Below are 15826 nucleotides of genomic sequence, written 5' to 3' on the forward strand. Positions count from 1 at the left end.
TTCTGCAGACGATCAGCGCTCAATAAATGCGATTGATGGATTAAAATAACTCCAGTTGATTTACTTACCTTGGGTCACGAACATTAAATGGTGCCTTAGAGTTTCCAGACCAGGCAAGCGCTTAGTACAGTGCTCTGCACACAGTAAGCGCTAAATATATACGATTGAAGGAATGAATGGGCCTCTATCAGTATGCATCGCTCGCCCAGTGGGGACATCAGAGTTAAATTAGAACTCTGACCTATAAAAAGCAGGCAAACACAGACTCGAATCCTGTACTTAACCTCTCAGCATGGGCTGGAAGGGTAGTGTTTTAACATTCCAAATTTAAATGATTTTAGCACAGGAAGGAACTGAACAGCTAGTGTAGAGCCCAAATCTGTATTCGTTGAGAGGTCACTGATCACACCCATGTTTCAGAGGGTAAAACAAATGCATTGGCTGGTCTGTAAAGAGCTTGCCTGTTTTCTGACCATTTTGAAAGAGCTAAAATGCCAGTGAAGGTTAAGCAGGAAAGGCAGAGTTAGGGGGAAAGGATGGTGACTGAAAACAAAACTTTGTTGGCTTTTTGACCAGTTACTGAAGATTCAATTATTTGGAAGTAGGAGTAGTACTCAATCAATCAGTGGTATTTATTGAGCTCTTACTTTGTGCAGAGCACTGTACTAAGTGCTTGGGAAAGTACAACAGAGTTGATAGGCATGATCCTTGCTACAGTCTGCGGGGGTGACGGACATTAAAATAGAGTAGGGAGCGGGGAAACAGTGGAGTATAGGATTATTTACGGAAGTATTGTGCGGCTGGAGTATCAAAGTGCTAAAGGGGCACATGGCCCCCTGTCACCCGTACTGTTAAATTGTAAGCCCCTTCAGGGCCAGTGACTAATTCTCATCCGTGTAATAATCACTATTATTATTATTATTATTATTGTGGTATTTAACTGCCAAGCACTATACTAAGCACTGCGGTAGATACAAGATAATCAGGTCCCATGTGGGGCTCACCTCCTGAATAGGAGGGAGGTCAGGTACTGAATCCTCAGTTTACAGATGAGGGAACTGAGGCACAGAGAAATGAAGGGACTTGCCCAAGGTCACACAGCAGGTAAGTGGCAGAGCCAGGATTAGAATCCAGGTCCTCTGACACCCAGAACCATGCTCTTTCCATTAGGCCACACTGCTTCTCGGCATGTGTTTTACTCAGTGCTTAGCACAGTGCTTTGTACGCAGTAGACATTTAATAACTAGTATTACCATTATTAGTCGTAGCATTTATTGAGCCTCTATTGGATGCAGAGCACTGTATTAAGGCCGTGAGAAGTATGAAACTGAGTGATACAGTCCCTGCTCACAAAGAGGTCGTTGTGGGTAGGGAATGTGTCTGCTTGTTATATTGTCCTCTCCCAAGAACTTAGCACAGTGCTCTGCACACAGTAAGCACTCAATAAATACTATTGAATGAATGAGTAGGGGGAAAAAAGGGGGGCACTTCCAAGTGCGCACACACATACACTCTTCAGACCATACGTGTCCGGATATAGCATGGCACGGGATTGGAATCAATCAATCAATCGTATTTATTGAGCGCTTACTGTGTGCAGAGCACTGTACTAAGCGCTTGGGAAGTACAAATTGGCCACATATAGGGACAGTCCCTACCCAACAGTGGGCTCACAGTCTAAAAGAAGAAATGGTTGGAAGAAACGGTTATGCGCATGATGTCAGGTGCAGGGTGTCATAGTAGGGAAGCAGCATGATGTAGTGGGAGGCAGGAGGTCATGGGTTCTAATCCTGATTCTGCCACTTGTCCGCCGTGAGACCTTAGGCAAGTCACTTCACTTCTCTGTGCCTCAGTTACCTCACCTATAAAATGGGGATTGACTGTGAACCCCACATGGGACAGGGACTGTGTCCAACCCGATTTGCTTGTATCCACCCCAGTGCTTAGTGCACATAGTGCTTAACAAATACCATGGTTATTATTATCCTTATTATTATTATTATGTGAGTGTTCCTTAACGCAAGGGTCTCCGAGAGTGCCACTCTCGCATTAGAGGAGAACTGGGTGTTTGTATCATGCTGCACTTTTTTTATTTGAGTGTGTTTATATATTATGGCCAAATCAATAATCTACTGAAATGAAAATCTATAATGCCTTCAATAGTACGATGAAATGTAAGAGATAGTCAAGTGCAGAAGCCTGTCAGTGCTGTGCTACTTTGAAATAATTTGCAGATGTGCGTGCAAGTAGCGCGGACTTCTTCTGCAGTTAGCGTTGTCTTAAATATGCCTTTTGGCACCCTAGAGCTCCAACTTAGAGGCCCAGCTGTAGGTTGGGCATTTGTCCCGGCGTCACCGGGACCAGTTTAAATTTTTGTACGCTATCTGAGAAGCAGCGTGGCTCAGTGGAAAGAGCATGGGCTTTGGAGTCAGAGGTCATGGGTTCGAATTCCGGCTCCGCCACCTTGGGCAAGTCACTTAACTTCTCAGCGCCTCGGTTACCTCATCTGTAAAATGGGATCGATCCATGGTAGTTGTTGGGTGCCTACTGTGCGCGGAGCACTGCGCCGAGCATTTGGGGGAGTACAGTACAACAGAGTTGGTAGCTTTCCTGCCCACAGGGAGCTTAGGGTCTAGAGGAACAGAAGTTCCAGAATTGGGAGTGGCCCGACTCAATTTTCAGCCCCCTGCGCACCCTTCGATCTTGGGTCTTCCCGTTAGGGGACGGAGTCGTACCAGTTCAGTTTTGGTCCTTCGGCATCCAGCCTATGGGCTTCTAGGCTGAAAATGCCGGATTTCGAGGAGGCTCTCGCCACGCTTCTCTCCCCTTCCCCATTCTCACGGTCACCAAGAGAGCGAGGGGAAGATGCAAAGCCTGAGGGCAGGGTCCCGATGTCCTGGTTTTCAGCAGAAGAATGTGATCGGTGTATATCTTCCTCCCCTCTGGGGAGAGAGACACACACACACACACACACACACACAAACAGCAATTCTCTTTCTCTTTTTTCCTCCTCCACAGTCCTACTGCTACAGGTACCGCTGTGCAGCTCGCAGCCAGAACACACCGGACAGCTCAGCATCCAACCTGGGATTCCGTTGTGCTGCCGACCGCCTGCCCGAGTCTGGATGAGAGCCTCGCCTCGCGGTGGCAACAAAGGAGCGTCCGAGGGCCGACCCGCAACGGCCACGCGCTGCTTTGCCGGAACTCTGGCTTCCCACCGAAAAACTTGAAAGCCACCGGGTTTCTCGTGGAACAGATTGCCCGATCGGATGAGAATGGGCCAGCTAAAGCAAACCCAGTGACCGACGTGGAGGTGTTTGTCGCTTGGGCGTTTTGTCTTGTGACGTTTTTGGACGTGATTACGATTTCTATTTTGGAGACTCCTTTTAAAATGACCCCTCTCGAGTCCTGAACGAGGAAATGACGGGTTCTTTTTAAGCTGAAATGTTTTAACATAAGTGAAACGGGGAGGATGTTTACCGTGTAAATAAGAGTTGTCTTCTGGTTGCCCCCCCACCCCAAGTAGCGAGAGGGGAAAATGGGATTTTATATTCACGGAGCACTTTTCCAAGAAATTGAAAGTCCAGTACACTGTACTGATGAATCCAGGGTGGCACAGTGTACCAACGTTCTCTAAGCCTTGAACGTACAGAAATAACTGTGGACTCATTCTACAGTGCTTTATTTTTTAAACATTAAGTGCCTAGACTGCAGAGAGGCAATTATATAAAATGGCCCTCTACTTTTAGAGACTATGTGAAATCGAGGTGTGCAGTAAAACCTCATTATTTTGAAATGATCTAGAGAAAAAACCCTTTGAATAAACTAGATTTGAATGATCTGATATTTTTATTAAAGAAAATAGGGCACCTAAATGGCCAAGCTGGAGCAGTTTGTTTCAGATTAGACTCCCTTTTGATCTAATGACGACTTTACCATTATCAATTCCTGTATTCACTTCTGTTGTGTTGACTTCTAAAGAAAAGCTTCTTTCAATTTCATCCTTTGGCTAGAAGGTCTTTGTGCTGGAAATTAGCTCACGCCTAACTATTAGCTTCAGTATTTAAATGGTTTAATGAGATTTATTTCCCCAAGAGGCAGGTCTACCCACCATGAATTATTCCTCATTCCACTATCAACTTTTGATTTGATTCTAAGCCTGCTTTGAGTCTGAACCCTTCCGTTTTATTTTTGAGGGGAAAAGACACTCCGTTCATCTTGTTTGACCTTGGGCAACGTGGGTCGGGGTGGGTGGTCTCTCAGTCGTATTTATTGAGCACTTACTGTGTGCAGGGCATTGTTCTAAGCGCTTGGGAGAGTACAATATAACAGACACATTCCCTGCCCATAATGAGCTTACAGTCTAAAGGGGGACCTCCTCTGGTTTCATCTGTCTGCCTGCAAAGGCCTCGCTGCATCCTGCCACACTCAGGATTTTTGTTCCTTAATTTAAAATCAGATGGTGAAATAAAAACTGGGTGATGATCGGGTCTAAGTCAGTCAGTCAATCAGTGGCATTTATTGAGCGCTTACTTCATGCAGAGCGCTGTGTACTAAGCGCTTGGGAGAGTACAGTACAACAGAGTTGGTAGACACGTTCCCTGCCCTCAACGAGCACACAGTCTCAGCGTGTTGGTTTGGATGGGGTGGAGAAATGTGCATCTACTATCTATTTTCTTGGGAGAGGTTTTAATGGAAAAACTTCGAATAAAGATTAAATGGCAAAATGTAAGGATCCTAAATGTTCACGGCTGTCTTGCTGTTTCTTTTAAAATGGATTGAATTGTCACCACCTACCTTAGAGGGGGAAAATACCATCTACTCTCTTTTCACCAATGTCTCAATGACAGACCCTTCATTTTTGGGAATACCTTAAAAAATGTTTGTTATCTGAGTACTAAGCGGGGTGGAGGGAGTCTCAATTTTCACCAATCAGTGGTATTTATTGAGTGCTTCCTGTGTGCAGAGCACTGTACTAAGTGCTTGGGAGAGTACAATATAATAAAGTTACCAATGACCAAGCAGAAATATCGGTTCCCTTGAGGTTCATAAACAGGAATTTTCCGTGGAGCCTCTCTCACGAGAGCCATTAATGCTATTTTAGAAACCACACTGATCTAAACGCAGTGGAAACTACCACTGAAACAGTGCACTCTGTGGGTGTTAAATATGTCAATCAATGGTATTTACTAAGCGCTTACTATATGCAGAGCACACTACTAAGCACTTGGGAGAGTACAACAGAATTAGCAGAAATGTTCCTTGCCCATAACGAGCTTATAGTCTAGAGCCTAGAATATGTACTTGAACCTCAGACTAGCAGCAAAATGCCCAATTGCCATTTTATATTCGCTCCTGTTCTTGGGCTGCTGTCAAAGAGATGCTACAAAGCAGTGAAGTAGTGCAAGATGGACATTATTAGGAGGGATAAGGAGACTTGTCTTATGCTGTCGAGTCATCTCCGACTCTTAGCGACTCCGTGGACACATGTCTCCCAGAACGCCCCACCTCCATCTGCAGTCGTTCTGGTAGCATAGCCGTAGAGATTTCTTGGTGAAAATATAGACGCGGTTTACCTGGTTTACCATTGCCTTCCTCCGCGCAGCAAACTTGAATCTCCGCCCTCGCCTCTCTCCCGTGCCGCTGCCGCCCAGCGCAGGTGAGTTTTGATTTGGAGCAGATTGCCTTCCACTTGCTAGCCACTGGCCAAGCTAGGAATGGAATGGATGTGCCTCTGCTTGACTCTCCCTCCCGTAGCCAAAACTGGTAGAGAACTGGAAACTCTCCAGGTGCCATCCTGAGAGGATAGAAGACTAGTTAATACATAAACTGGAAAATCAGCCCCTTGATCACTGAGTTGCTTCTTTTGGGGTTGAGTTGACTCTTTCACATAGGTAGACAGTCAGGCAGGAGGAGCCCCTAAAAGTATTTCCTGACCCTTGGATTCCTCTTACCCTTGAAGTCTTACCCAGTGAAAGTTGCCAAGGAACGGGCCTTGGTTGTGTCTAGAGATGGCAACCTTACCCGAAGGCTGACCGTATATCAAATTCCTAGCTGGTTTAAATATTTAATATATTAACCAAGTGGACCTCCAATGGAGAACTGGCATTAGCCCTGAGTAATCCCTGCCTCTTGAATGTGTGATTAAATTACTAGGTTGGTTGTGTGATTTTTAATTTAAAAAAACCAACGTAGGCTGCATTCAGGTAAATCGTAAAGCGAGAAAATGCTACGGTACTTGGAAAAAAATGGGCCCTGTTAGGGATAGGAAAATTCAAGGGATTAATAATGTTTTCCAACTCTGTCAGAGGTTCTGTTCTGCCCCAAATCGCCAATGACCTTGAAGAAATGATTGCCTGGAAGTCAGCCAGCGGCCTTGGTGAAATAGGACACGTGTGAGTCAGTTTCGGATCACAGCAGGCAGGGTGATCCTGCTTTTCTGGGTGATAGGGTCACGTGAGCTGCTTGTTTGCTTTATCCGAAAGATGCTTTTCAACATGGCATGCACCTAAATGGGGTGCAAATCAAACACCTGGGGGGGAAACTGAGAACAAAGTCACAACCCGCATGCTGTCGGCACTGATAAGAGTCACCTACGTCATTTGGTCTGTTGCCAATGGAGAAGGGCCATGATAGTATTGCACCACTTTTCCATATCCCGCACTTCCAACCAGTCAAAATACTTACCAGCTGTTATTTTTCTTTGAGGGAGGGTGTGCGTGTGGAAAAAGGACCATTCTAATTTCCAAAGGCAGAGGGGCAGGATGGTGCTACGGATCCAATTATAATTGGAATTATAGATTTACTCCCGAGGGCAGAGAACTTGGGGATGGAAAGGGGATACAGAGGAAGGAGTCAGCATTTTAAAAGATGATCTTCACTTCATCTCAAACACGCAGAGCAAGCTGGAATGGATCCCATTAATGGCTACACGTGTATTTTGTGAATTCATTCAATCGTATTTTTGAGCACTTCCTGTGTGCAGAGCACTGTACAAAGTGCTTGGAAAGTACATTATGGTACCTGTACATCCCAATTGGTCCTGAAAAGAAAAAAGATAGCATCGTAGATAACATGGAATTCTCACATTTTTCCTCTGTGGCCTTCTCCTATAGGAACAGCTGAGTCAGTCTCAGGAGAGAAATGGAAGTAGAAGTTTATAAATTTAACCTCGACTGGTGTTTCTGGTTGTTTTGTGACTTGATGCTTTAAAAAAAAAAATCATTCAAGCCCAGAAATGTTCAGTAGCCCTGCTCCAGTCTGGTTCTTTTTAAGTTTGGGCTAATTCCTTTGGGCCATAACACTGTTGTGAATTTTTATTCCTAATTTTAGACACAAGTATTTTAAGGGAAATTTTTCTCCTGTTCATTTAACACCCTCCTTGGGACTCGATGGTTGCTTTACTGGAGTGGTATCCAATTTGGAACGCCTCAACTGGAGGGAGGGGGAAATCTTAAAGGATGATTTTAAAGTGAGAGAAATTAAACGGTTGGCAAATAGGACCTATGCAATCTGGTGAAAGCAGTTAGCTGAGGGGGAAAGAAAAGAAAAACGGGGTGAGGTAATCTGGCTTCCAGGATCTGAAGTTAGATCAGAGTCAGATACTGATGCAGCGTGGTTCGGTGGCAAGAACACAGGCTTGGGAGTCAGAGGTCGTGGGTTCTAATTCCACTCCGCCACTTGTAAGCTGTGTGACTTTGGGCAAGTCACTTAACTTCTCTGTGCCTCAGTTACCTCATCTGTAAAATGGGGATTAAGACTTTAAACCCCACGTGGGGCAACCTGATTACCTTGTATCTCCCCCAGGGCTTAGAACAGTGTTTGGCACATAGTAAGCGCTTAACAAATACCATTATTATTATTATTATTATTATTATTATACTCTCCACCTGCACTGAAGACAGGCCACAGGGATTAGATTTAAATCTTAACAAGGGGTATTTTAGCAGGAACTAAGAATGAACTTCCTGCCCATGAGGCCCGTGAGATAGTGGGACAAGATAACAGGGAGGATGGAGTCTCCTACCCTATCTTTAAGAAGAAAATAGATGCAAATGTATATGGAATGGCTTCTGTGGAGACTGCCTGGAGGCAGGGTCAATTTTTGCTCTGTGCTGAAAGCAGCTCACAGCGCTACCCTGGAAACCCTCTGGAGAAGTTGCTGATGGTCGAGGACTAGAGGAGGAGAGCAACTGTATTTGGAGACAGAGGAAACCTTAAAAGCAAGCAATACCTTTGTTAGAGACCCAACAGTTATCTACGGCAAGCACACAGTAACTGATAAAATTATAATAATAACTGTGGCATCCGTTGAGCATTACTATGGGCCAAGCCCTACTCTAAGCGCTGGGGTAGACACGAGATAATCAGGTTGGACACAGTGCCTGTCCCACATTGGGCTCACGATCTAAGGGGAAGAGAGAACAGGTATCGAATCTGCATTTTACAGTCATTATGGGCAGGGAATGTGTCTACTAATTCTATCGTACTCTCCTGTCAACTTAGTACAGTGCTCTGCACAAAGTGCTCAATAAATACCATTAATTGATTGATTTTACAGATGAGGAAACTGAAGCACAGAGAACTGTCTTGCCCAAAAACTCTCATGTGGGAGGCGGTCTAACTTTGTATCTCTGGGGACTGGGTTTGGGCCCGAATGAGTTCATTCCCATTGTTTCTGTTCTTAGAAGTGTTTGCTTCTTTTTTTAGAAAAAAACATGGAATTTGTTAAGAACCAACTATGTGCCAGGCACTGCACTAAGCACTGGGGTAGATACAAGCTAATCAGGTTGGATACAGTCCGTGTCCCACATGGGGCTCACAGTCTTAATCTCCATTTTACAGATGAAGGGACTAAGGCACAGAGAAGTGAAATGACTGTCCCAAGGTCTCCCCAGCAGACAACTGGCAGGCTGGTTTTAGAAGCAAAGTCCTTCTAACTCCCAGGCCTGTGCTCGATCCACTAGGCAATGTTGCTTCTTGCTAGGCCATGCAGGGTTGGGGTTATGAAAGCAACAGACCTGATGAGGCACTGTATTAAGCACTTAGAAGGAAGTACGTTCCCTGCCCATAACAAGCTTACAGTCTAGAGGGGGAGACAGACATTAATATGAATAAATAACTAATTAATATATAATTTCTATTTACATTGAGAAGCAGCACAGCATAGTGGATAGAGCACAGGCCTGGGTTCTAATCCAGGCTCCGTCACTTGTCTGCTGTTCGACCTTGGGCAAGTCAGTTCACTTCTCTGGGCTTCAGTGACCTCGTCTGTAAAATGGGGATTGAGACTGTGAATTCCATGTGGGACAGGGACTGTGTCCAACCTGATCACCTTGTATCTACCCCAGCGCTTAGAATAGTGCTTGGCACATAGTAAGTGCTTAACAAGTACTATAACATTTCTTTTTTTTATAATTTAAAAATATGTACATAAGTGCTGTGGAGTTGGCGGTGGGGGGAATATCAAGTGTCCAAAGGTCACAGATTGACGTCCCTTCCCCACAGCACCTGTATATATGTATATATGTCTGTACATATTTATTACTCTTTATTTTACTTGTACATATATATTCTATTTATTTTGTTAGTATGTTTGGTTTTGTTCTCTGTCTCCCCCTTTTAGACTGTGAGCCCACTGTTGGGTAGGGACTGTCTCTATATGTTGCCAACTTGTACTTCCCAAGCGCTTAGTACAGTGCTCTGCACACAGTAAGCGCTCAATAAATACGATCGATGATAGACGACGCAGAAGGGAGAGTGAGCAGGGGAAAAGAGGGCTTAAATGGGGAAGGCCCGGGGATGGGACCCTAATAATAATAATGATGACGGTATTTGTCAACCACTGTTCTAGGCGCCGGGGTAGAGGCAAGCTAATCAGGTTGGACACAGTCCCCGTCCCACATGGGGCCCACGGTCTTAATCCCCATTTGACATAGGTGACTGAGGCACAGAGAAGTTAAGTGACTTGGTGGCACAGCAGACAAGTGGCAGAGCTAGCTTTAGAAGCCAGGCGTGGGATTAGAACCCATGTCCTCTGACTCCCAAGCCTTGCTCTTGCCACTGGGCCATGCTGCTTGAACCTAATTAAGGGTTCCCTTTCGGCCAGGGTGGCAGAAGGGTCGGGGGGTGGCGGCGGGGGAAGTCACCACTGCCACTCCTGCCCGGAGATTAGCCGGTGGCAGAGTGTAGCCACATTGACTCAGTGACTGTCACCTCTTCTCCCCTGCCTCCCTCTGTTCTCTCTTTCTGGCGTCTCATTCCCTGCCCCTTTGCAGCTTTGCGTCCTGGAGTCCCACCCCATTGTGTTCCCGTTGGACTTGGCCTTAATTTTTTTAAAAAAAAGCAGGGGCAGAGGGGAGGGTAACAGACTGGAACTGGGCAATTCGTTGCTATCTGTTGGGTTCAGGCCAGATGAACAATGAAATGGGCTCTCAAATTTTGGCCCACCCAACCGGTTATACCCTCCTCATGCCATTGTGAAATAGTTTCTCATGAGGAATTCCATCATCAACATCGAGTATTTATTAAGTACCCATTGTGTTTAGAGGAGTGTAGGCACTGGAACAGTGACAGAGAACATATAACGTACCGGAGGGGATTACTTCTCATGCAATGGTGGGAGGAAAGTCCAAGCCCCTGAAAGTCCTTCCCACCTTCTGTCCAGCAACACAACATTTTCAAGACTGATAATGAGATTAGTTTTTATCTGTGGGGGAAGCGGGGAGACATCTGTTTAAAGACCAGTTGACTTTGTGTGTCAGTAAATCTTCCATTTAAGCTCTCTAGATCACACTCGGGAAAGTTCCCAGAACAGCTGCTCTTACTAAAAAAAAAAAAAAAAAACAAAAAAAAAAAAAACAAAAAAAAAACAACCATCAGGGTCATGAGTAGTAACTTTGGTATAGTGTTGTCTTGCTCACCTTTCCTTTTCTTCCGTCGCAGGTACTTCCTCTGTTTGCAAAGTGATTATGTTCCAGGAAAGCCATTTTTTTTTAAGCAGGGAAACATTCATCCGCTGAAAAGAATGGAAATCAAAAGGTAACTTATCTTAATAATTATGGTATTTGTTAAGTGCTTACTATGTGCCAGGGACTGTATCTTCTAAGTTGTACCAAGCTTAAAGGAATCCAGCTGATAAAGGAGAAATAAGATAGGGCTGGGGGAAAAAAGGTAAGGAAAATCCATGATGGGCTGCATCAGGCATACTGAACAGCCTTCTCGAAAGGGCGTGGGAGAATTCCATGATAAGCTTGAGCTTAGTTCATAAAATGCTTTCCTGGAAAACCTGCTGTGAAGAAAATGAATGTTGATTCATAAGTCCCAATTTCAGGGGCGGTTTGGACATTTCAATCAATTCTGAACTCTTTAGGTCCCTGAGGTGACCTAACATTTGTATGTTGTGAACAAGGCGCATCAGCTAGAGCCCATTTCAAACATTCCTAGGCAACCAGAGATGGACAGAGAACCTTGGGTTTCATTCACGAGTGTTAAAAATCTTTAAAGAATCAGGTTTGTCTTCATCTGTAAGTCACAAGACCATTTTTCCTTGGCATTTAGTTCTTAATTGTGGGTGCATCTGTCAGTGAGAAGAGGAGAAAAGTCAGGCCTCCAAATCAGTGGAAAGACACTCCCCCCTCACCCTCCATTAAGAAAATTCAGAGGACTGTGTAAGAGGCAGACACATGAGAAGAGTCGTGCTGGAGGAACTGTATGCTACCCAAAAGAAAAACCCTGGATGAGAGCTCCAATCAATCTGTCAATCGATGGTATTTATTGAGCGCTTACTATGTGCAGAACACTGTACTGGGCGCTTGGGAGAGAACGGTATAACAGAGTGGGCAGATGTGTTCCCTGTCCACAACGGTAGCTCACAATCTAGAGGGGGAGGCAGGTGTTAACTATAAATAGATAAATTACGGATGTGCACATAAAAGCTGTGGAGCTGAGGGAGGGGTGAACAAAGGGTGCAAATTCAAGTGCAAGGGGGAAGCAGAAGGGAGTGGGAGAAGAGGAAATGGGGGGCTTAGTCGGGGAAGGCCTCTTGGAGGAGATGTAATTAGGTAATCAATCCATCAAGTAATCAAGTGGTTTCCTAAAATCCTCAAAGTCTGCACTCCTGTCAACATTGCCTATGCATCTGTCTGGGTGGCCCTTAAGCGTTTTGATATTTACCCCAGCCCCACCACATTTATGTACCTCTCCTTACACCCTACTATTTCTCCTATCTCTAATTCCTTTTCCTGTCTGCCTCCCCCTCGAGACTGTGAATTCCTCATGAGCAGGGATCAAGTCTGCCCACTCTACTGTATTGTACTCTCTCAGGCATTTAGTGCAGTGCTCGGCACACAGTAAGTGCTCAATAAATGCCATGGATTGGTCGATTGGTCTGTTTGTCCCAGTTGCCTAGCGAACTCAAAACCTTTAATGGTGGGAATGTGGGCTTGGACTGCCAGTTCTGGAAACCTCCTGGTGCCAACAGATTACAAATCACTTTGGTTTAGCAGTAATCTCCTTGCTACTTAGAGCGCGAGCCTCAGGTGGCACAGGGACCGTGTCCGGTCAGAGGTCGTGGGTTCTAATCCCGGTTCCGCGACTTGTCTGCTGTGTGACTCTGGGCAAGTCACTTAACTTCTCTGGGCCTCATTACCTCATCTGTAAAAGGGCGATTAAGACTGTGAGCCCCACGTGGGACAGCCTGCTTACCTTGTATCTACCCCAGAGCTTAGAACAGTGTTTGGCACATAGTAAGCGCTTAGCAAATGCCATCATTATTATTATTAATTGTTATTATTATCTTGTATCGTATTTTATTTTGTTAGTATGTTTGGTTTTGTTCTCTGTCTCCCCCTTTTAGACTGTGAGCCCACTGTTGGGTAGGGACTGTCTCTATATGTTGCCAATTTGTACTTCCCAAGCGCTTAGTACAGTGCTCTGCACATAGTAAGCGCTCAATAAATATGATTGATGATGATGATGATGATCTACCCCAGTGCTTAGTACAGGGCTTGGTACGTCAATCGATCGGATCTATTGAGCGCTTCCTGTGCACAGAGCACTGTACTGAGTGCTTGGGTGAATACAATACAGCAGAGTTGGTAGACACATTCCCAACCCACAAGGTACTAGCCTAGTACATAGTAAGCACTATTGTTGTTAATATTATTAGGATTTGGGAGTTATTGTTTTCCATTCTGATCCCTACTTAGGGTGAAAGGTGCGGTAGCAATGAAACTGACTTTTTTAATTGCCTGGAAACACAAAGTTGTTTTCCCCAGAGTTTATTGAGCCTAAGCCCTTGACTACATAAACATTACTAAGGGGATTGTGTAGCTTTGTACTTTTCTAAATAGGACCAAGCATGAGTGACATTCGCTAATCATCTGGATAATTACCTGGGTAATTGCAACCTAAAAATGTGTATTGACCTGAATTAATAGGATCCTTTTATTCAAGACGACTTTGCATTAGGAGTATTTGGATATGTGGATATATCTGTATTTTGGGAGGCCCAAATTAACTAGATAAATTCTGTGGTTTATTGAAATAGAAGGTGTGAATTCTACCCTCTAGACATCTTCATGGCAGATAGTTATTGGGATCTTTATATATAGGGAGTTAGGCAGTTGGCTCATAGATTATAACAGGAGACAAGTGCTGTTAAAACTTCCCTAACACCTCAAACTCTTGCAATATATTACAAGTCATTGGCTATCATTATTGAAAAGGTTCTTCACTCAATCATTTATTGAGTTCTGACTTTGTGCAGAGCACTGTACTAAGCACTTGGGAGAGTACAGCTTAGAGAAGCAGCGTGGCTCGGCGGAAAGAGCACGGGCTTTGGAGTCAGAGGTCATGGGTTCAAATCCTGACTCCGCCACTTGTCAGCTGTGTGACTTTGGGCAAGTCACTTCACTTCTCTGAGCCTCAGTTACCTCATCTGTAAAATGGGGATTAATACTGTGAACCCCACGTGGGACAACCTGATCACTTTGTATCCCTCCCGGCGCTTAGAACAGTGCTTTGCACATTGTAAGTGCTTAACAAACGCCAACATTTTTTTTTTTTACTTCATAACAGAGTTGGTAGACATGTTCCTTGCCCACAAGGAGCTTATAATCTAGAGGGGAAGACCGACGTTATTACAAATAAATAAATGCATTGTGGATATGTCCATAAGTGCTGTGGGGCTGAGGGTGGAGTGAATAATGGGTGGAAATCCTCGTTTTACAGATGAGGTAATTGAGGCCCAGAGAAGTGAAGTGACTTGCCCAAGGTCACACAGCAGACAAGTGGCGGAGCTGGGATTAGAACCCATGACCTTCTGACTCCCAGGCCCAAACTCTATCCACTATGCCATGTTGCTTACCCCAGTGCTTAGCACTGTATTTATTAAGTTCCATAACTGACTAACTAGACGCAGCTTGGCCACTAATAGGGAGGCCTCAGGAGCCCTTTCTGGACTTCAGATTCCAGATTTTTAAATGAATCCAGGGATGAGCTCATTAGGGGCCAGGAACATGGTCTGTGTTCATTCCGTTGGATTGTACTCTCCCAAGCGCTGAGGACGGTGCTCTGCGCACAATAAGCGCTCAATAAATACGACTGAGCGAGTGAATGCTGGCTAACTGGAGAGCCCACAGCACCTCTTCCCTCCCAGCCCCTCAGCATCTGTGTCCATATCTGTAATTTATTTATTCATATTAACGTCTCTCTCCCCCTCTAGACTGTAAGCTCCCTGTGGGCTGGGAATGTGTCTATTCATTGTTATATTGTACTCCCCCGAGCGCTTGGTACAGTGCTCTGCACACAGTAAGCGCTCAATACAGTTGACTGACTGACCGGAAGCCAACTGGTTGCCTGGGATTCATTTAGTTGGGAACCGATGCCACACTCAATGGGTATCACGGCCAGGTTCATTCATTCATTCGATCGTATTTATTGAGCTCTTACTCTGTGCAGAGCACTGTACTAAGCGCTTGGGAAGCCCAAATCGGCAACATATAGAGACGGTCCCTACCCAGCAACGGGCTCACAGTCTAGAAGGGGGAGACAGACAACAACACAAAACGAGTAGACAGGTGTCATTACCATCAGAATAAATAGAATTATAGCTATATACACATCATTAATAAAATAAATAGAGTAATAAATATGTAAAGATATACACACGTGCTGTGGAGAGGGGAAGGGGGAAGGGCAGAGGGAGAGGAGGATGGGGAGGGAAAGAGGAGGAGGAGGGGAAAAAGCGGGGGGCTCAGTCTGGGAAGGCTTCCTGGAGGAGATGAGCTCTCAGTAGGGCTTTGAAGGGAGGAAGAGAGCTAGTTTGGCGGATGTGTGGAGGGAGGGCATTCCAGGCCAGGGGAAGGACATGGGCCGGGGGTTGACGGCGGGATAGGAGAGAATGAGGTACAGTGAGGAAGTTAGCGGTAGAGGAGCGGAGGGTGCAGGGTGGGCTGTAGAAGGAGAGAAGGGAGGTGAGGTAGAAAGGGACGAGGTGATGGAAAGCCTTGAAGTCGAGAGTGAGGAGTTTTTGCTTGATTCGAAGGTTGATAGGCAACCACTGGAGATTTTTGAGGAGGGGAGTGACATGCCCTGAGTGAGGCCAGGTCTGCTCCTCGACACACATGCCAATGAGGGGCAGCTCAGTTCAGTACCGAAAGGAGCCCCGTATGCGCTCCCCTGCCCCCCCAAAATAAATGAATGAATAAATAAATAAGTAAACAGCATCCCCTTTGAAATAATTCAAGCCAGAACAGGTACACTGCCACAGTTCTGCCTTCTTTTGACCCTTAAATAAAAATAATAATAATTGTGGTATTTGTTA

The 15826-nt window shown here is 45.1% G+C and overlaps 1 protein-coding gene and 1 non-coding gene across 2 annotated transcripts in view; one reads left to right on the plus strand and one right to left on the minus strand.

Moving 5' to 3' along the window:
* SUMF1 (sulfatase modifying factor 1) overlaps positions 1–4742 on the plus strand; it is a 102442-nt gene extending 97700 nt beyond the window's left edge. Inside the window, exon 12 of the mRNA XM_038771739.1 lies at positions 3019–4742. Coding sequence (XP_038627667.1) covers positions 3019–3129 — 111 coding nt within the window. The 3' untranslated portion in view covers positions 3130–4742. The remainder of the gene's footprint in view (positions 1–3018) is intronic.
* Positions 4743–5669: 927 nt separating this feature from the next.
* Positions 5670–5807, minus strand: LOC119920361. The gene has a single exon (XR_005448112.1). It is a non-coding gene; the product is annotated as a small nucleolar RNA SNORA7 (small nucleolar RNA).
* Between the last annotated feature and the right edge of the window lie 10019 nt (positions 5808–15826).

Source organism: Tachyglossus aculeatus, chromosome X1 (genome assembly GCF_015852505.1).
Source record: "Tachyglossus aculeatus isolate mTacAcu1 chromosome X1, mTacAcu1.pri, whole genome shotgun sequence".
NCBI lineage: Eukaryota > Metazoa > Chordata > Mammalia > Monotremata > Tachyglossidae > Tachyglossus > Tachyglossus aculeatus.